Here is a 22,309-nt window from a genome sequence, read left to right on the forward strand (position 1 = left end):
GCAATAACATTCTTAAAGGGAAAATTTCACTTTGGGTCAACTTTTTTCCCTTTCCCACCATTTCTCTTCCAACAAGGAAAAAAATGGAAGGCAAACCAACCAAGACCAACAATGCGAGAAAAAAAAACCCATTTCAGCAACATCATTTCTTCCCAGCAGGACTTGTCATTTTCAGAAGAATTCTGTCCGTAAGGACATACCTCCCCCATTCAAACAGATCTGAGATCAGACGCCCCAAAGCCCCAACCCTTCCTGCTCTAAGCAGCACATCAGGATCACTCCAGAACAAGATGATGCAGAGCCCATAGCCTTGCACTCCATAATAAATGCAACCTGGGTCCCACTGAGTGCTTGCTGTCCCCATGTAGCTCTGGAGCACCAGGGCCGGCCTGGATCATGGTGTCCTGCATGCTGCAGAGCTTGCTGCGCCCACTGCTCCTCCCCACTTGTACAGGCTGCTGCTGTTTTGCTGAGTTTGCATTCAAGCAGGGAAAACCAGGCATAAAACTGGCACCGCCACCAGTCTGCTCCGTTGGTGATTGAGTGATAAGTTGTGCAGTGGTTACACAACCAGGTCGTGTCTGTGGAGCCAGGGCTTCTTGTGTTTAATTTCCTGCTCAGCCACTGACTCATCACCTCGCCTGGGGCACATCACTTCACCTCTCTGCACACACATTTCATCCTCTTTGGGGAAGGTGTGGGGGTAATAAGGCTGTCTCACAGGAATGCTGGGACATTCGAATTACCCTCATGAATATTTGCAAGACACTTAACACGGTGTTTCAATAAAGGCACCAAATATTTCACTGTACAATAAGTAACAGCCAGGAGAATGTCCAAATTGCCAGGCTGGTTCATTTGCCTACTGCACACCACAGGTTTCTGGCAGCTGTACTGAAGGATGCCTTGGGGAGGGGAGAGGTGAAGAGGTTGTTGGACTTGTGCAGCAGCAGCAGGAAAATGTCAGCTCGTGCCACAAAACAGGTGTGTGGTGGATGGATGTTATGCCATGGGCCGAGAAGCATTTGTGTCATTTTCAGCCCAGACTCACAGAAAGCTAGCGCAGGTGACTTTGAAAGGGATGGCATACAGATGGAAAGTACATTCAGCAAAAGCTACGTGATTTCTTCAGAATCCATTGTCAACTTAAAGGACTTGGCAAGCACTTAGACACAGGAAGTTCTGCTTTCACACATCCCCAGAGGTGTTATCTTGTTGCTTACAGTGAGCACCTCCTCACTGGGATTCACTGCCCAGATGTGTCAGAGCCTCAGATTCCCAGAAGATCTGGAAGGGATATTCAGGGTTATTATATTATTGCTGTAGTCACATAATTTTACTTTGGGACATTAAGGAGCTGCTGCACTCCAGGCCCCAGAGGCTGTTTTTGCACATAGGTGAGTTTGAGGGTGCCTACACCTGCAGTGTATCAAGTTGTCCATTGCTGATGGAATGATAGGAACCCAGCAGTGAGCCAAGCCAGCCTTAGGAATGTTCAAGGTATATATTGTCCAACCTACCCAGCTGCATCCTCCCCACTTATTTCTAGCTCCTGTGTTTTACTTTGATCTGAAAGGTGTTTCAGAAGATACCCACAGGCAACCTGTCAAGTGAATGCAAATCCCTAACAAATGCAGAGCTGCTGAGCTCGCCAGCACCTGTGACTGCCACAGAAGGCTCTGGCTACAAACCTGAGCTGATGTGACAGCATTGAAAACATTTTGTCTCATTCACCCGCTGTGAACTGCCCAAGGCCCATCTTCCCTGCTGCTTTTGAACTGCTGAGCAGCTTTGGCTGCTCTTTTGTTTTGGGGATTATCTCCTATTGGTACCTAAACTCATTGTGGCCCTCAGGTGGTGTTTCCAGTCACCTAACCAACACAAAAGGTAGCAAAAGGGGTTTTGTTTCCTTCATGCCTAGTTTTCATGACAAGAAGGAATTTTAAAAAATCTATGACAGTTCTAACACATACACTTTCAAGGCAACAGGCCATTTTTCTCCTTCACATGCATAAGTTACTAACACACTGTTAGGTGTTCCTAACAGTGGCTGGTTTCTCCTTCTGAAATATCTCACCCCAGGGTCAACCCATGGATGGTGGCAGAAGTCCTCTCCCGCCTCTCACTGAGCCACATCCACACAGTACTGTCAGTCCAAAGGGATTCTTAAAACCTTTTAGTAAGGCAGCAGAGAGCCTGGAGAGCACAAAGTACTCTACCACTGAAGCACATTTGTGGACCCCATACTCAGTCCAACAGAGGATATGAGCACATTTTCATGTAATATCTGGGCCAGTTGCTGACGATTACATGGAGATACTTGGCATGTGCAACATTAAACATTCCAGCTTCTTTACCTTTTTCCACCACCCTCTTTTTTGGATACAGCCTAATGCTGCTAGAAATAATATTCAGGTCTCTGGATGAGCAAACTCTGTACTGAGGATACAAATAGTTTTAATGTTATAGTTCTCAGGAATCATGCTCAGAGACCTGTGACTCTCAGAAAACATGTTTCCTTTCAAGTAACTTGTGAGCCGCCTCTTGGATGGTCGTTCTTCCTGTTGTTCCCAAAGTCCAAGATACAGCGAATATGAATAACCCAACAACAGCACTGTAAGAATCCAGGGCTTCTCCATCAGTAGACAAAAAGGACAGAAGTTCAGTACAGCTGCTGCCTAAGCTGTAGACAAACTGCCAACTGTTATTAGGCTCTGTCACTTCCCTTGAAGATCAGATCAGTTTACACGGCCAGGCAACAGCACAGCACTTCTCACAGCAATAACTCACAATGGTCAGTCCCTTGGTCAACGATTGTCCATGAGCACCAAGCTGCAGCTCTCCCTCAGTGGAAGAGCTAAGCCAGTTTTCAGCAGACATACGAGGTGCTTTTCAGCAGCAGGTGAGATCACCACTGTCTAAAGTAAAATCCTGGGCTTGAAAACCATCCTTTGCATGGTTGTTTGTTTTGTTTTGTTTTGTTTTTTTTTACACAGACTTGAAGTTCCTCCTGTGCCTCCCTTCCTTTGTGCAGCAGTAAGCAATCTGCACCCAGTGGTGCAGCAAGGAAACATGCCATGGGGCAATGAAACCAAGGGCGTGTTATTAAGGAAAGAGGGAAAACAGACAACTAGCAGACAGGATGCACAGATCCTGATTTAATGCTACTCTGAATGCAGACAAAGATCTGGACCTAATAACTTGTCATTCATTTCAACTTAATCCTTCCTCTACTTAATGAGTGCTTGGCATCGGTATTTTCAAGGAAATAATTTTGCTTGTGAAACAGCTGCAAACAGCACGATCCTTGCTTGTTTTGTTTTTTGTTTTTAATTGTATTTTGAAATGCCCATGCAGTTCATTACATTCCTCGGTCCACACCAGCAAGATGCCAGAAAACATTTCCACAGGCTAAATAAGGAGCACACAGTTTCCAGTTCCATCTCCCATGTGCTCCTGCTGTAATAGTGTAGTAGAGCTGCACCCAGAGAAACAAGAGGAAAAGGCTCCAGTTGCAGAAGCAGCACAGAGCCAAGATAGTTTAAGCTCAACAGGCTCAGTTCCCAAAAGCCTCAGTAAAGGCAGCATTTCTCATAAAGCTTCAGGAAACTGAGTATCTGCAGCACAATCTTGTGGCTAGAAGACTTGTGAGAATAACATTCAGGAATGAGATTGTCACCTTCATGACCCACTGGGATATTTGCTCAGATCCTCAGCACCATATAATATGTCTGAGGTAATGATGCTGTGGAATGTGCTGGAATATAGTAGATGTCTTGCATTACAAGGCTGTGTTTGCTTCCAATAGTTGAACTAAATAAATACCAGCAGTTCAGACATCAGGTAAATGGTTAATGACGCACACTGAAGATGGGGACAGGAAGAGCAGCAGAGATGAGCTGTTTGAGCTTATGCGTGAGCCACACTGCAACAAGATACAGGTGCTTCTGTTTTGCATTTCAAATGTATCTCTGTTTGGGGCTGCATATATAGCCACTGTGCTCAGACGCACCTGTGGATCTGATTTATGCAAACAGCAACCCTACCACTAATAGTCCAACTTTTGAGAGCAGATCAAAGGAGGGATTAATGGAGCTACAGCTCCTGACTGCACACGTTGTATTTCATCCATCTCTTTTTATCTTGGACAGAAGAATAACCGAAACAGAGTCTGAATACCTTCTATGTTTGTGCAATAACTAGATTTATGAAACCCAGAACACTTATTTTTTCCCTGAAACAGTTTTAATTTTCAGCTTGTTTGCATTTCTGGAATGGAAATGTAGAAATCTCAAAAAAAACCCCACCAAACCAAAGCAAATAAAAAAGTCACACCATTACAAACTACACTTTAGTTTCAATAAAATCAAAAGTATTTGGCACATGAAATAAAGGGACAACTAAACACATCACAGGTCCCACGTAAGCCAGGCTGTTCTGTCACATGGTTGATCAGAAGGTGCTAGAGGATGTTTCCTTGGTGTTGCACTTCCCTGTAGGTTGTAGTATGACCATAGTGCCTTCAGCACAGTGATCTGACTGGAATCTAACATGTGAAATTGCTACTTTTCTTCTTTATCACACCTTACCATTGGGGAACACCAGGTCACAATCATGGACATCTAACTTTTATACGCAGAGTTTTGCAGGAAAAAGGGACAAATAAGGTGCAAAGGTGCATGAGTAAGTCCTATGTACTATTCAAGAAATTGAGAAACACATCCCAGCATGAAAAAGCTTTAACATTTTGAACTCCATAGTTCACCTCACTGATCTGCAGCTGCTAGACCTACAGTGCAGTTCTGATCAATAGCAGTGGGTCCCAAAATTCCTGGGCTAAAAATGAAGCTTGATGAACGTCCAACTGTTCTTTAATTCTGCAGAGACAGATGTTTGCTCCACTGGCTTTACAGAGATGTCGTTTTCATGTTCTTTTCTGCATCAATCTCACATCGGTGTCTCCTGGCTCTTCCTGACACGGCCCAGAGGAGCAAAGAACCCACCAGGACTCCAGCTACTGCCGCCACAATGACAGCCCAGTAGGGGACTGAAGGTTGCGTCTTCTCCAAGTTGAGAGCTGAATTCCTGAATCCACTGTTTCTCAGTGTGGAAAGAAAGGGTTTCTCCTACAAAGGGAGATTAAAGGTTTTACTGACCGCAGACAAATAGCAGGCAGTATTCAGACAGCATAACATCCCCCTTCTCAGAGAGGAGAGTCAATTTCTAGACAAGCAATCTACTGTTCAGCCTTCTGCCTTAGCCCAAACTGTTTCCTGCCCCATGGCCTGAAGTTCCTCAAAGGAAAAAGAGAAGCCGCCTCAGAAACATCAGTGATGGCTCCATTTCCAAATCTGTTTGCTGCAGACAACCAAATGGAAATATGTACACTCATTAAAACTGGCTCAAAGCAGAGACTTTCCACTGCAGTAAGGATAGATCTATGGCATTAAACCTGTAGAATTCCCAGAGTGTAATAAACAGCAGCTTATTTTTTGCTATTTAAAACCTTTACAAAGATATTCTTGAAAAACAAACAAACAAACAAACAAACAAGAAACAATCGGAAAAGAGGAAAACAATAAATGTGGTTAAAGGAGAGTACGGCCTTTACTTACAGGGTTTGGACACTTGAGTTTCGATCTGTCATAGGTAAAGTTGTTGTAAGTCTGCTTTTCACCAACTGGTTCCATCTGAGGAAGAGAAAAGCAATAGTAAGCAGTGAAGATGTTTTCTTCTCATACTCCTGACTTGTGTGCCTACAAGCTTTTATCCAATCTTATGGTGCCTGCAGCAATGAAGAAACGTGGGAGAAGGTGCATCATAGGAGAGTTTCCAAACATTTTAACACTCAGGAGCTGAAGACATTGAGAATCCAACTCACTGTCTGCAGAAAAAGAACTCAGGAAGCAAACTGAAGGAGAAGCCTTTCCTGCTTTCACACCGAGTGCAGGAGAAAATAGCTCTGACTACCGCATACTTTAAATATTCTGCTACAACAAAGCAGTGCACTATACACCCAGTTCTCCCACATGGACATCTCAAATGACAGTATAAACCACAAAGAAAAAAAAAATCGCATGAGAGATGTTAGTCACATTACTAAGCACGGTACTGAAAGAAAGCAGCTTAGGTGTCATGGTGATGGAAGTGCCTCTAGAAATGATGCAGAGTTGCACAGGCAGGAGGAGACAGTACAACCCTTTGCAGTCTACACTCAGACAAGAAATCCCCGGGGAGTTTTAGCTAAGGCCAAGTTCACCAGACTGCAAGAAGTTAATTAAATAGAACCTTTTAGATCATCGGTTGTCAGCTAAGCCGTATTAACTGACCCTAGGCTCTCCCTGAGCCCATTTCACTTGCAAAATAAAATATGTCCAGGCTAATGGCACAGTACCTGTGGATGGCTAGGAGTGCACATGCCATGCGTTACCATAGTTAAGCTAACCAGTAGAAGCTTGATCAGTCATGTTGACTGAAGCATTTACAACTGTGTATGGACTTGCCTGAAGCAATGACCTGAGGGCTGGCCCAAAGGGAACTGCAGAATTGTCACCCAGCACTTCTGGGTATACAGCACTGAGGGCAGCTGTTGCTGCTGCTGTCATCTGTACACGCATCTACTGTCTGACATGACTAGAGTGTCACCTGTATGCTGGAGAGAAACAATACCCTAACGAAACCAACACGAGATGAAGAAAACGTCTTGGTAAAATTCCAAAATTTCTCTGGTTTCTTAGTACAAAATAGAAATAGACACAGAAAAAAAAAAAAAAAAAATCAAAGGGGAGAGATGAACCAACACAAGATGAAGAAGCTGATGCCTCATGTATTAAAGATATGAGGAGAAAATAAATCTAAGAAGCATGGAGAATATGAGAAGAAAACCAGAGGGTAAGGTTTTACTGGTTGTCATGAGGTCCTGTTGTACACCTATGAGTCCTAATCATTTGTTCTGCCTTCTTGCTAATGTTGTGGAGGTGGAATTTGCTAGTTTCATTGCATTTATAGTGAAAAACTCAAGTTCTGATGCAATTATTTGAAACATACGTGGCTCACTTTTTGTGTCTGCAGTGTGACTGGTTAGTTGTAGATAACTTAACACTTTCTGTGCCAGAACACTTGACAAGGGGTCTGGCATAACACCCAGGCAAAGGAAAATAAGGTGCAGAATTCTATAGCCCATCCTTTTCACTTTGGTTCTATGTGATGCATACATCAAGAGCATCATCTTCTAAGTTCTGAAGATGACAGCATCTCCATAAATGCACAGCGCAATTTCTGGAAGGCACATGCAGATCCTCTGGTAGCATGTAGCAAACACAGAGGCATAATGCAAACTAAACACACTGTCTGTGTGCTCTTCTCCTGGGTCAGGGGACTGACTGGGTAGATTTGGGACTGGTAGGAGACTGTTAAGATTAAAGTTTTCTGACTTCACAAGGTATAAAGAGTACACTTTGCTTTGCATAAGGCAGAAAGGGCAGAGAGCATCAGAGTGAGGAAGAGGCTCCTTAAGCCATCTCCATCCTTTTATACCCACAGAATGGCCAGGCACAGTCTAGCCCTTTGTGTGGACTGACAAGAATACATGTCATTTGGCAATAAGCCTACTTCTTGCTGAGCTCTTCAGGGAACAGCAAAACAATACGGCCTTACAGTAAGCTTGCACAACCTCTCCATACATGGACAGAGAGTGAAAAGAAGGGATGTATTACAAGAAGTAGATTTCACTAGGAACTAGTCTGATCAACATGAATTGACAGCTCTGTGGAAGTGAAGAGTTTACATTACTAAGAATCTGATCCCCAGTATGCCGTAGGAAGATGTGTCAATATTCTTATATGTGGGAAATGAGTGACAGCCTGGACAGAATAAAACTCCAGTGGCAGAGAAAAAGGATTGATGTGATTCAGGAATGAGTAACGCCTAATAGGAATATCATGTGGCAACAAACCCAAGTTAAGGCTACCACATGCCCAGATATTGCCTCTTTTTCTTTGGATCTGCAGCTATGCACTACTTGAATGTTATTTACATTTGCCAGGGGATTGATGAACCACAGTGAGCCTTGCTAGGACTACTATACAAAGCATCCTACTAGGCTGCCATCATCTGGAGACCAACACAGTGAAGCCTGATGTTGAAAAACAGGCCAGATTTGTTGTGTGCACAAATCAATTACTCAGCACAAGCACACACATTGTTTTCCATAACCCTGGACTTAACAGCTTGTGTTATAGTGAGCAACTGCACAGATTTCTGCCCAGGATGTCCTTGTCCTTGTGCTGAAGTTCCTTATGGAGTACGTTGTAAGCTCCTTATCTTGCTCAGTTTTTTACTTAAAATGCAAAGTTTCTCTTCCATGTATGTCTGTTTCTTGCACAAACCAGGACACAGCATTTCTGCTGGCACAATGTGTTTGAGAGCTTGTGTTAATGAGACAAGAAGAGGAAATGTTGCTGTGGCATGAAAGCATCATGGTCTTTTTTTGACTATAGGAAATAACATCATTCCAAAAGTGGCTGTTACCTTGGAGTTACCAAGTCTAGCATATGCTTCTTATACACTGTGCCAGCACTATTCAAAAACTGTTTCCCTCAAAATGACAGAAGGAACATGACTGCAAGCAGAGGAATCAAAGGTGTGATTTCAGTCCTCCATTAGCTTCAGTGACTCTAACAGGATTGCCTCAGATATCTGAGTGGATGGTACAACACTTTTAATGGTAGGGAAAAAGAAGAAATCGATCACAAGCGTTTTCATAATAAGTCTAGGAGATGTCAATGAAGAAAGGTAAGCTCATTGAACAGGCTTTTCCAGGAAACATACAGGACTGTATGTTTAACTGGGCTGATTTTTGCCTTAGTGTATATTAATAACCAAAGCAGAAAGGAATTTTTCTTCAGAGTATGGTGAAATACTCAGAATTTCTCATAAGCAAAGGTGATAAGCAAAAGGTTATACTGTTTTAGGCAACAAAACCGCTGTCAGTTGTGTTCCCAAGCAATGCAGACAAAGAAGGATCTCAGAGTTCAATAGTCCTCCTCCCGTTAGAATAACAGTTTCATCTTGTTTGCTGTTTTGTTTCACACCAATATACTTCCTCACAGTCTTTTGTTGGGACTCCTACAACAAACACATTGGGATCTATTTAGCAGCCTCTTACCATATTATTCCAGAGAGCCATAGCCATCTCAGCATAGCCTTTTTCACTGAAATGAAAGCAGTCTGCAGCAAAGAAACTCAGATCTGGCTTGCCATTCTGCAATAAAAAGCAAAATAAAATCCTAAATACATTTCACATGTTAAGATTTGATATACTGTATCTGAAAGTGCACTGTACTTGCCATGTCCACTTCACACTTATCTGCAGAGAAGGACCTGGGTGTCCTGGTGAACAACAGGTTGCCCATAGGCCACCAATGTGCACTTTCAGCCAAGAAGGCTGGTTTTATCCTGGGGTTCACTTCAAACAGCAGAGTCAGCAGGCTGAGGGAGGTGGTCCCTCCCCTCTGTTCTGCCCTGGTGAGGCCACAACTGGAGTTATGTATCCAGTTCTGGGCTCCTGAGTTCAAGAAAGACAGGGAACTTCTAGAGAGATTCCAGAGGAGGGTCACAGGCTGAGTGACCCGGGGCTCTTCAGCCTGGAGAAGAAGAAGCTGAGAGATCTTATGAATGCTTATAAATACCAAAATAGCTGGAGACATGTGGATGGGGCCAAGCTCTTCAGTGGTGCCCAGTGACAAAAGAAGGAGCAGTGGGAACAAATTGAAACAGGCTGCTGAGAGGCTGTGGAGCTTCCTTCTGTGAATTATCCAAAACCCACCTGGACACTTTCCTGTAGGGAAATGTACTGTAGGGAACCTACTTTAGCAGGGAGTTGGACTAGTTTATCTCAGAGGACTCTTCCAAAACCCTGCGATTCTGTGAACTTCCTAAAGGCAATCTATGCACATTTTGACACTGCAGACAAAGTTAGGTACTCATAACTATGCACATATTATTATACTTTGAGATCTCCTGTGTAATGCATCCTGCTCAACTTCACACAGTAACTTCCATAACAAATCTAGACTCATGGTTAAACCAATAGTCACAGCTCTTATATGGACCCAGCCATAGACCCACACTCTACCTTGAACAGATTAAAAAAAACTGTTTACTTATCTTTGCTGGATAAGCTTTCACTATTCGGATTCTTTCAGGTATTCAAATCTGTGCTGGATGTCAGAAAAATATAAAAAACTGGGGGATTATCCATCAGGGGCAAATGTCACTACTAAGGAAAATACACCTCATTACTACTAAAACTGTGACCGTTATTTGGACTGGCAAAACCAAATAAGGATGCTATAACAAAAAGATGAGTAATATGCAAAACTGAATGGTTCTGACCAGGATTCATACGAAGATACTGGTCCATGCAGGATGGAAAAGAAAAATGAGACTCACACTGTCCAGAGGCAAAATGGTGTTTCGGAAAAACGGCTGCACAACAACTGCAAAGTCCTCACGCTGTTCGTACCGACCGCTGTTGACCAGTTGTAAGGCTTCAGCCTGTGGGGAGTTACATGGTTGGAAACAGGAAAATTACATGCAAGAATCATCTACCATTTAACAGCTATTGTAAAAACATGGATATTACATTTTTTTACAGCATAGGTTGGCATAACTTCATACAAATCCTGCTAAATAGTACTGAAAGGTTCAGAGAGTGGCAAAGAAAATAATTTGGGAGAGATTTTCATGAGAAAAATGTGGAGAAGCTAAGACATTTGGAAAAGTGAAGTTGCTTAATTTTGACAAAAAAAAATGGGGTTTGTATCTTATAGAAATCAATAGTTCCTAAGAACAAGAAGAAAAAAAGTACAGAGAATTAGAAAAAGGAAAAAGGCCAAATTTCTTAGAAGAGACAGGTGATTGGGAACATGAACTTGAGATGTTTGGAACATGTGAAAGGTGTACTGGAAGTAAAATAAAATAGAAGCATTGAAAAACACCTGCTACTTTTGAAAACTGCCTACAGACATACACACTGCCATACAGATAATAAAGCTATCTTCCTAATACTTTCCAGCTTATGGGTATAAACACTAAAGGTCCTGGTTATATCCCAGAACAGCTCTAGTACCAGTTCCCTAATAAAGAAAAATGTCCACATGGGTCAGTTTATGTGAGTGTTTTCCAAGATGGATTTTTTGAGCTTTGTGAGATCCAACAGACAACATCTACTGCCATAGAAAGAACAGGAGGACTGGAGAACATACTGTGATCTGATAGCGATCCCTGCATTCACAGAACTAATGACGGAAAAATCTTCTGTTCCAATGGCTATTTATAGGCCTTGTTAAACTGGAGTGAATCTTAAGCTGGAGGCTATGAAAAGGTACTCTCAGATAATGAGTTGCCCCATAGCAAGCTGAGCGCTAACTCTCAGCCTATGGTAAAAGAAAAGAATATCAGGTTAGTTTAATTCATTTCCTTTGCCAAGTGTGATGACAAAACTGACGATGGAAGTTAATTTCTTATCCTTGCAGTAGCATGTCAACTCCTGTGAGCTATCCATTGCATTTGTAATGAATGTACACCAACAAAACAGCCGTCACCAGCAAATCCTTTCCAAATGTCCAAACAGCAATGGGAAACACAACTAGCTGAGCTCAGAACTAAGCTCAAAACGTTAAGGCAGAAAGTCTTGCACTGCTGCTAATCGGCTTGCAGGCTATGCTTTTAATTAAACTGTAGCCAAGCTGTTTCCCCAATCACTCCTCTCAGTTCTGAGGTTTTGAGTGAAAGAAAGGTGACTGAAGGAAGAGGTAAAAAAGAAACACAAATGAAGACGACTAGTTACAGAATCAAATTGTTACCTGAAAATCTCTGTTGACTCTCTTAATTTCTTGTAGATCAGAAGAATTTTCTTTGGGGTTTAGGAAACATGGGCAAAGATTCCTTTAATGAAAGAAATACTGAATTTAAAAGCCAACATAGAATAGTCTGTGCAGCACTTCAGTAATGTGTCTGGTACAAGAAGCTCAGGATAGCTGCCCAAAGCTTACAGGCAGGAGAACCTCCTTGCTGACTTAGATGTGGATACATCAGGAAATAAAAATTTTCACTGAACACCTGCCACAGCCACTAAGTCTGAGTAAAAACACCCTACACATAGGTGTAGGAGAGGTCCAGAAGTCTAGAAGTTTAGAAAATAAATCATTTGTGTGACTTGACTCCTCAGACTACTGTGTTTCCTTCTCTTACTCTCACATCAAGCTGTAACTCATGCTTCATTGAAATGTATTCTCTAAGAAGGAATTAATATGAGAACATCAAGCAAGTCAGTTGATTCACTAATATTCCTTCTAGTGTGTTCCAGTAGTTAATCACTTCTGTCATTAAAAATCCATGCCTTATTTCATTTGAATTTATCAGGCATCATCTTCCATTCTTTGTTATAAAGTGAGCCATACACCCACTTTACATGGACATAAAATACATCCATACTGACTCCTCTGAAGGCACGGCTACTTCTTAAAACAAGTCCCACAGTCTTCTTAGAGTTATAATTTTGGCCTCCTCCATTTGGTAATACAGCACTGAATACATGGAGAGGCATCAGGGATATCAGCCTGAGCTGCTGAGCAGCTAATGGGTAGGCATAAAAGGCACCAAGGTCAGCAGTAAGGCAGCTGCATGGTGATTTATGCTGTGATATTCTGCCTTAGAGCTAAGAAGGCAGTGACTGACCACAGCCTACAGGTGCATGCCCTTTAGCTGAAGTATTGGAAGAAGCAATAGAAACTCAATGTGAACTAGTGTATTCATGTAAAGGCAGCAATAAAAGGAGTTCAGAATGGCGTGGCTATCCCTACTGCAGCAACAGTTTAGAACAAACAGAAACAAAAAAGAAAGGCTTTTAAATGTGAAGATCTGTTGCGTTCACTTACTCTGTTAAAACACACTTTGAAGAGCTTGCTGCCACCTGACGCAGTCCAGAAATCTCAAGTATCTCCACCATGTTGATAAAGACTCTTGGGAGCTGCAGGGATTATAATAAGCAGACATACCGAGTCAGAGAACATGATACCACTACAAAGGGAGAAAGAAGTGCCATCCGTAGGTCAGTGAGTCAGTGCAGAACCACACTGACTGCAGCCAACAGCATGTACAGAGGTAATGTATAAAGAGAGGGAGACATACAGTGGATGTCAGCCAAAAAATTCCTGGCAGCTAGTACAAACTAGCTGAAATGCTGCTTCACTCCCTGGGGCATTTCCATTTTCTGTAGAGTAAATGAAACTTTGCATAGTTGGTCCAGCCATCAGCACCAGCAGTAATGCTGTGATATGCTTCATCCACAGCAAAAACACCATGAAGCTCAGTTGTCCTGAAACTACAGTCCATTTTCTCAGGGCATTATCTAACACAGTTGTTTGAATGCTCCTCAGTGCTGCGTTATGATCTCAGCTCTTTGGAAGATAATCTTGCATGAAACATAATCACTGAAAGTCTACCAGAGGTGAGAAGAACACAAACGTGCTTGCCAGGAACATAGTTTGCTGGGGTATCTTTAAAGCTTACCTCCATGTAGAAAATATCCAGAGTGTCCTGGAGGTGCTTTACGTAGTTTTGTACTGAATAAGCTTCCTATGTAATTAAAATAAAACAAAGCAAGATCAGTCTTCTTTCAAAAACCCAGAAGTTTAGACTGTTTTATCCACACAATGGAGTCCCTGTTCTGCTTTCTGCTTCTGATGGCAGATATATATTTGGAACAAGAGGTTTACTGCCACACGCACCCAGGTTGCACAGTGCCACAGGAACACAAACACATTCACTTAATCTCTACAGAAAATCTAGAGGTATGTAAGAGATCTCAGCAAAATATTTCCTTAATGAATAAACAAAATCCATAGGCAAAACGACTCTGAGTGTGGTTATAGAGGTTTAGCCACCGGGACGAAGACTCCACTCAGCAGTCTTTGAAGGAAATAGACCAAAACTGAGAGAACAATCCTCAGTAATTTCAATGAGATGGAGCTCAAGACTTCAGTGTGTGCTATGAGAACCTTGTCTTTTCAGAGGGAATGAGCACTGCCAGCTAGATATGAGATCTTTTTCCACCATAAACTGATGTTACTTCATTTGGTGTCACTCTGAAGCAAGAAAGAGACATCTCCAATAGTAATTGCATGGAGACACTTTCCAGAATAAAAGCCCACTTGTGTCCCTGTAACAACAAACATAAGACACCCCACTTCTTGAGTGCTTTTGTCCAGTCAAGCTGGAAGAGCTCTTTGGTTTACACTTTTGTTAAGTGTGGGGCAGATTGCTGCTGCTTAAATTGTGCATTACTCCAGACCTGCAGTGCCTCAAAATTAAAAGCTGTGTACTTCTTTCATATACAACACAGATGAAAGGAATTGTAGTCCTAAGTGCTTTTTAAACAAAGAGGAGCTTTGGCTCATGGAGAGAGAGAAAGGTTAAATTTCTAGGACTGGGCTCCTGCCAAGTGCCCAAACAAGCATGCCTGCTTCAGAGATACAAACCTTATCCAAGCAGTACTGACACAGGTCATTGCCTCCAATGAAGATAGTGATCAGCTTCCAGTCCTCCTTGAAGTTAATCTTCTGGTGGCACATAAAATAAACAGATTTCTGTGTTAGCCGCTTACACTTGCAGGACTAGAGCAGGTACAGACTGCGCAGCAGAGCAGCCCAAAAGAGGCACAGTGAGTGAAGACAGCAGAATCACAGAATGGCTTAGGTTGGAAGGGACCTTAATTGGTTGGGAAGGGACCCATTTCCAGCTCCCTGCTGTGAGCAGGGCTGCCCCCCACCAGCTCAGGCTGCTCAGGGTCCCATCCAACCTGGCCTTGACACCTCCAGGGATGGGACACCCACAGCTTCTCTGGGCAGCTGTGCTAACACCTCACCATCCTCTGAGTAAAAATATTCTTCCTAACATCTAACCTAAACCCCCCCTCTTTTAGTTTAAAGCCATTCCCTCTTGTCCTATCAAAGACAAGCATCTGTCTGAGGGAACATGAGAACTGTTTGCTAGTCTAGCTGCAGCTCACCTTGGCTTTTGTAAGGAAATCCCCTTCAGAAAACAAGAACCATCAGGGCAGCTGAGCATGGAGATGTGCCAGCAGGTGTGCTGAAACAGATACTGGGTTTGGGGCACCGTGGAGACAGAGCTGGGGTTGCTGGAGTGGCTGTCGAGAGCCGGGAAAGTGAGTTGCTAGGGATCCTGCCAGCTGAGAAGGCATTGCTCCACGGGCAGGCAGGGAGAGAGGCACCCCGGGGACCAGAAAGTGGATTAAAATAGCAGAGTCCGGGAGGCCGGTGACTTCACCGAGCTCATATAAGGGCAGCTGCAGCACCCACGTCACCTCGCTGACAATAGGCGCTGCTGAGAGCTGGAGCTCAGCAAAACATTTTGTAGGTTCTGAACAAAGAAAGGAATCAAAGGCAGCTATTTTTAGAGCGGTACATTTACATAACAAACAGCTGCGAAAGGATCCCGCAAATAGAGAAAGGGCCTGGGAATCACCCACGGGGCTGAATTTTCCTCCTCAAGCAACGCTTTGCTCCGAAATCATTGCACAGAGCGTGGCGGGGATTTTCCCCCTCTTTTTAAAGATGCATAAATAGCAGTGAATAAAACAGATCTAGAGCCTTGTAGTACTTCGCTAAAGAGCCACGGCAGCTCCCTTCAGTGCCAAACATTTGGTAGTGCAGAGTAACTGACAGCACGGTGAGCACGCAGCATCCATCAGGAGTGCTGGCACACAGGGATGAGTGCTCTGACAAATCCTGCTTATTCAGTACCTTTCTTTCCCATTCAGTCTGAGCCAAGGAGCACCAGGCTCTCTTATTCCCTTACTGGACACTCTATGAAGCAACAAATCACACTGACAGTCACTACCACAACAAATTCAGACCACGCTTGGGGCAGGACAGTCTCAGCTTTCTCCCACGTTTTACCCACGCACCCCAAACTTCAGCACCAGCCACTGTGTTAAAAGCCCTCTGCAGCCCTCAGTGGAGCAGGAACAGCGTGTTGGTCCACAATACTACATCCCTGACCAGTTCCCTAGAAGCTTGAGATGTGGCAGGGATTCTCTCCACCATGAGGACTTTAGCCACCAATGATTCATATGCCTTTTTCAGGGGGTTTCCTGGGAGGATTTCATTTCCCCTTCCCCAGTATTGCCATTCCCCAGACCTAAAGCCAGAGCAAAGAATGTGGCTGATGTTGGTCACTAGGCCCCTGCTCCAGCGACACTGTGCTTGGCCATTATGAGTTCCGCTGTGAATGCTGCTGCTCACTCAGCCTCCAGATCTCCTCCTCCTCCCCACTACCATTCTCACAACTCCCAGATGCATCAGCTGCTGCCCTTTGTGTTTGCACACTATCTGGGTGGATTTGCATAGGTAACTTCTAATCTTTCGATGATAGTGACTGTTCCTTAGTTGCTTATCTTGGAAAACACACCAGAGGACACTGACTTATTCTATTCTGTTGCCCCTTGAACTGGCATCATGGGAGCACTGAGGTTCAAATCTGAAGTCTCTGCTTTGTTTCTTAGGAGCAATCTACTTACCGAGCTGCTCCTCATTAGCTCCACCAGTTCACGTGCTTGGGCTGGCATATTGCTACAGGAAGAGGACAGAAAGATTTTAGATGCATGCTCTGAAAGCTCATCATCATTTTCTCTTGCACTCCTCATTTCAGGGAATGCTACGAGTGGCAGAAACCCACACAGAGGAAGAGATGCCTCAGAAGGAAGAGTAGTGACCAGAGCAGCAACAGTTGCACAAACTATCTGATCTAAAAGGGTTTCAGCTAGGACAGCTGCCAAGTGGCAGTCAACTGGGATGGCTTCTTCCCATCTCAGAGCAGATTAAGTGCATTTTATTGGGAGAAAAAACACTAATGCCCAGATGTACAGAGATATTTAGCTGCACAATTCCTTTTGACATCTAGTAATGTTTACACAGAAGCTGGGCACCTAATCAACTTTCCTGATTTGGCCTTCAATTCCTACCACTAGTCTGGAGAATATTGCTTATGCTGGGGAACCACGGGGCTGAAGCTCAGATCTGTGCAGGATGCAACATCCATAGAGCAAAGCACAAACCATGCTGAGACAACAGCTGGAGACTTGAGCTCCTGACATACTGAGATGAGATTGCACTTGAGCTAATCCTGTCCCGCATTTTGCCAGCAGCTACACAAACATAGCCACATTTATTTGCACTCCCAGAACCACGCTGAGCTCAGGTCACTCACAGAACAGGAGCTACACAGTCTTTGCTACCCTGAAACCCTTTTGCAGAAAATTTGATGGCTGTTAAAGGGGTCACAAAGTCCTGAAAATAAATTCCATGAGTACCCACAGAGCAAGCACAGCTTATGCAATACAAACTCATATGTTTTTGTTCTTAACAGACTAGTAGTGTTTTCCTTCAAGAGGAAAACAGATTCTTTTTCCAGATGCTCACTTGGTTCATTTTCTTTACACTGCAAACGAGGAAAGCTCTTAGTGCAATTAGGTGACAGCGAGTTTCTATTTGTTAGTTGGAGGCACATTTCCCAGAAATCAAGGAATAATTGAGAGGGTCATCAGCTTCTTCTCATTACAAACAAACTGAAAGTGAATGAGGAAGCAGCAAACTGCAGGCTGAGCAAAAAAATGTACTGATAGAAACCTCCTTTCTTCATTTGTCTTCTGTACAGCATATTTGAGCTGATGCCTTATTTATGTTTCTATTTCTGTCTCTGATTTAGAAGAAGAAGAAAATTAAATCATAAAATACTATCTTAAAAAAAAAATGTAATCAGAAATCAGACCACAGAAACATGTGCATTACATACAGATTGTGGGTATTAACTCAGCATTACACGCAGCTCAAAGACAATCTGCCAGAGCATCAGTTCTTTCCTACCCCTTTGCCCATCCTTGGCTTCAGTCGTACTTACTGTGAAGTCGCACCTCTCTCTGCAGCATTGAATCCAGCTGCTTCCCTACTATTGCCAGTGGAGAAGCCAAAGAGGTTTGGGCTGAATTTTTTCAAGATATCTTAAAAAGAGAAGACACAACGTTTAACTATCCATGGTACAACTGGCAGTAGATACACCTGCTTTGGAGACTTCAGTACTGCGAGTATTTCTCCCTGTGGCCTCAAGGAGAAGGGCCTGGTGGCCCCGATGACAGCCAGGTCCTAGGGAACTCGCTGTTACTGACAGTGAGTGCCAGAATAATTATGATAACTTCCCTTCACATACCAGGAGCAGATGCTCCAAAGATGACCCTCTCTCTCCCAGTCCCCCATCTACTCATTAAGATAATATTTATAGCAGGAAAGTGAATGCCATTCATGTTTATAGGCTTCAGTGAAACCCTCAGCAGCAAAGTGCGATGCCTGAAAACTGCTTTTGTTACTGTGTCTGTAGTGCCGTCTGAAACCTCTTTATAAAGTCTCGTTTACAATGCTGCATGCATAACGAAATGCATTTTCTGTGTTTCCTTAAGCATGGTGTTCATGACACAAGACAAAGCATATCGGTTTTTGTTACAAGCAGCGTCAGGTATTGTCAGCCTGTTCCACAGCACAGATCACGTACAAATAGATGAACCACTGTGAACCAATTCCCCTCTAATTTATGGTCACACTGACCACTTAGTGGTTTCTATGGCAACTACAGGGACCGGTTACACAGAATGCTAAGATGAGGGACGTATAGTATTTTTAGACTTTTTTAGTGCAGTGTAGCAGCTTGAAAGCATTGAGAGAAACCAACAGGAAATCATAACCTTGCCAATGATCTTTACTAAATGGACAACTAATTGTTTCATAAACCTTCATTTGCCCACAGCCATTGAGCACTACAGCTGGTGACTGGAAAACACAATGAAATGAAGAAGGGACTGATCTGCCATGGAGTCCTGCCACCTACAGTACATTTACTCTTCATAATTTCTGTCAAAAGGATGCATTGGCCACATGCAGATCCTGTAATGTGGAGGGGCTAAATTAGCTTTGCAGCTAGGAAGGTCAGTCTGGGTTTCAGCTGTGAGTCAAGTGAGCTGCTCCCATTCACAATGGATGGGGATGCCCATCGTTTGCAAGGAAAGTGTGATCATTTCCAGATGTTTTTGAACATCCTCTTGGACTGCTTTCAGACTAATAACGTGCTTTCCCCCTTACTCATGCCATTTTATCAGGATACTCACTGGGTAAAGTGGTTTGGGTCTCCAGGGTGCCATCACCTCCGATGCTACAAAGGGAAAGCACAGAATTACTGGGTAGCAATAATTCTGCAACCCTCTTATTGTCAACATACATTGCTGCTAAAGCCCAGGAAGGGATACTCACCCCAGGCTGAACTAGGACAGTAAAACCACAAGACAAGTTAAGAATTCAGGAAAGGTACTGAAAGGAGATTTCAGATTAAATCAAACAGGATTTCAGCTAGGATAGAAACTATGCCTATAAACTAGGAGTGAAGCATACAGGAAGAATCAGTTTTTCACATGAACATGCTGGAGCACCCATTGTCAGAAGGCATGTGACCCTGCTGAAAATACATTTGTGTGCATTTATGTATAGAAGACAGACTGCATTAAATGTTCGTTATCTACCCATCTGGGATTTTGCAATGCTGATAATGAAATAAGCCTCTGCCTCTACTGTTATCATAAATCGGTTGATCGTGGAACTCTCTAAAACTCAAGCTAGCTTAGAGCGTTAGAAAGTGGGTATTCTTTATTCTCGGTGCTGGATGCACAAATGGATCCTTCCATCTAATTGTGCATACCTGGTACAAAAGATCTTCAACTTGTATACATTACTTGAGTTACATACACAAAGGTTTACCCAAGCAGTACATACATATTCAGTACTTCCCCCAAAATCATTAACATAGGGTTACACAAGCTCTTTTTATGGTGGTGGTTCTGAGACATTCTAGATGAAGTCAGTACCCTTCCTTACTGTGTTTGCCAGATGAACCCAGTCTTTACACACACTTGGTTAGCTCCTTGCCTTGATCGCACAATACTTGCTTTCACAAAATCAGCTGATTCAAGTAGAACTTCCTTATCTACTTGGTACAAGGAGTTCAGTTTATCATCGTTATCTGCTTGGTACAAGGGCACAGATTCTTTCTGTTTTCTACACAAACTACAGGGCTGTTCATCGATGAGCATTAGCAAGCTTAACAGTATCGCTACAACTGGTATCACTACCACCCAAATAATGTGTATAGACATCTATGTGTACAGACAGTGTTCCCTTACACCACCTCTGTCAGGCCCTAACATGGGTGAAGCACAGAGTAGAGAAAGATAGATGAAGAAAGGAGTGTATTCATGCACATGCTTATCATATCTACCATTCTTACTTATGCCTGTATGAAGCAGACAGTTTTCTTCCACTCTAACGTGGACACTGAAATTCACATCTACTCTAGCATATATTGTCATTGCTTGCTTTGTAATTGCAAATCTATTTGGGACATCTTCACTGAATATGCATGTGGTGCTCTCACCGCGTTCATGCTAATGGGCGCTCACACAGATTCTCTAGCATTAAACACCGCTTTGGATTATCACAACAGCAGCAATAGTCTGAGGCACAGGACCCTGCTGGTAGCAGGCAGTTCTCATTTGAAAAACAAACAAAAACCCAGCACCACAAAAATTGCTCCCTTTCTCTTCCAACTCTGACTTTCTCAAGCCCTTACCCAGCAATACTCGATCTCAGCGACCTGCCCCCATATTTACTCTCTGTAGAGGGGAGTTTGGTTAACAGGAGCAGAATTTAGCTGCTCAACCTGTGGCAGTACATCTCTTTGTCTGATATACCCCATTCCCATCTTCTTCAGGATGTAACTACACAACCAGGTGACCCACACTTACAACTGCGTCTGAGGATGAAAATACCAGAGAGAAAACTGAGCACAGTTACCTCCAGGAACATCCCCTCCAGTCCACTTGTAGGTCAGTTGTGCAGGCTCCTACTGCAGTCTGAAAAGGGATGAAAAGAATAACTTACAAAATACTAGAACAGGGTGCTGTAAGTACAGGTAGAACAGAAAGTGTCAAAACGCTGAAGAAATTTAGCAACATCATTCTGAATCCAGCTAAGCTTTTCCAGCATCTCCTTTACAGCAAAAGCATTCCTTGTCCTTATTCAGCAGCACACACTGGCCTATGGGTAGTCCTACATTTCCTGTGCTTCAAATTCATAGCCTTATCCTCATGTATGAAGGCAGCTCATCTAAACAGCAGACCTTGGAGCAAGGGAAACACAGTCCAACCAGTGGGCATCAGACTGTAAGGTCTTGGGAACTACAACTCTCATAATAGTATCAACAAAGTAAGGAGAACCAGGTTCTGATCTACAGCCTTGTATTTGTCTGGATTTTTCTGATTGAAGCTGCTTCATTCCGGCATGTCCTGAAGAAAGTTGATGTTGGGATGCTTAATAATGCAGGAAAAAACAAAATAGCTGAAAAACCCCCAGTTTTAACAGTAAATAAATCAGTAGAGAGGTTGTTTTTTAAACTGCCAGGAAAACAAATCTTTGGTGCACAATCCACTTTTCTCAGTTGGAGCCAATCTGGAAGCTGAACACACAGACTTCGTGAGATGTAGGCAGGATTTTTATCTTGTATTTTTGCCAATACAGATAAAAATGTTGGCACATCTATCTCTTTCACCACGCACTGTGGCTGAGAGGTTGGACAGATGCATTCTAGCCAGTGACGTGACTAAACTGTTCAATGTTTCGTTAATCTCCAACTGCATCTGGGCTGAGAACAGTCTTCCTGCAGTGCGAACTTTATTACAATTTAGTATGGGGGGAAGTCACCAGAACAAAGAACACGGTGATAGATTTGAGTGTTCACAGGACTGTGATAGAATGCTTTTATTATTTTATTTTTCAAAATCTTCTAGCAAGGTCAGCAGCTTGACTCACTTTCACGACAGCAATAATGAAAATAGGTTATTCTGCAGCTTTTTAGTTTATTAATGGTTTCACTTCATTTTGAGCTATTCAAAAAGCCACGCGTCTCTGGTTTTGGCTGATAAAGAGCTCTTTCTCTTCATAGTAGCTGGTACGGTTCTGTGTTTTAAGATGAAAATAGCACTGATATAACAGTGATGCTTTCATTGTTGCAGAGCAGTGTTTGCACAGTCAGGGCCTTTTCTGCTCCTTGAGCTGCACTGCCACTGGGGAGCTGGGAATGTACAAGGAGCTGGGAAAGTTACAGCCAGGGCAGCTGGCCCAGTCTAGCCAAA

The 22,309-nt window shown here is 43.1% G+C and overlaps 1 protein-coding gene across 3 annotated transcripts in view; it reads right to left on the reverse strand.

The window, feature by feature from the left end:
• Nucleotides 1-4,226: 4,226 nt before the first annotated feature.
• PLB1 (phospholipase B1) overlaps nt 4,227-22,309 on the reverse strand; it is a 79,475-nt gene continuing 61,392 nt past the window's right edge. For 2 of the 3 annotated variants that reach the window (XM_085543124.1, XM_015857533.3), the window contains exons 47-58: nt 20,973-21,031; nt 19,238-19,281; nt 17,983-18,082; nt 16,604-16,655; nt 14,544-14,624; nt 13,576-13,641; nt 12,942-13,033; nt 11,868-11,949; nt 10,453-10,557; nt 9,167-9,262; nt 5,616-5,690; nt 4,227-5,126 (exon numbers count right to left, since the gene is read on the reverse strand). In XM_085543124.1, coding sequence (XP_085399250.1) covers nt 4,908-5,126; nt 5,616-5,690; nt 9,167-9,262; nt 10,453-10,557; nt 11,868-11,949; nt 12,942-13,033; nt 13,576-13,641; nt 14,544-14,624; nt 16,604-16,655; nt 17,983-18,082; nt 19,238-19,281; nt 20,973-21,031 — 1,071 coding nt within the window. In that variant the 3' untranslated portion in view covers nt 4,227-4,907. The remainder of the gene's footprint in view (nt 5,127-5,615; nt 5,691-9,166; nt 9,263-10,452; nt 10,558-11,867; nt 11,950-12,941; nt 13,034-13,575; nt 13,642-14,543; nt 14,625-16,603; nt 16,656-17,982; nt 18,083-19,237; nt 19,282-20,972; nt 21,032-22,309) is intronic. The other variant, XM_085543123.1, reaches the window with a different exon arrangement.

Source organism: Coturnix japonica, chromosome 3 (assembly GCF_054131305.1).
Source record: "Coturnix japonica strain WE chromosome 3, WE-NBRP24, whole genome shotgun sequence".
Classification (NCBI taxonomy): Eukaryota; Metazoa; Chordata; class Aves; order Galliformes; family Phasianidae; genus Coturnix; species Coturnix japonica.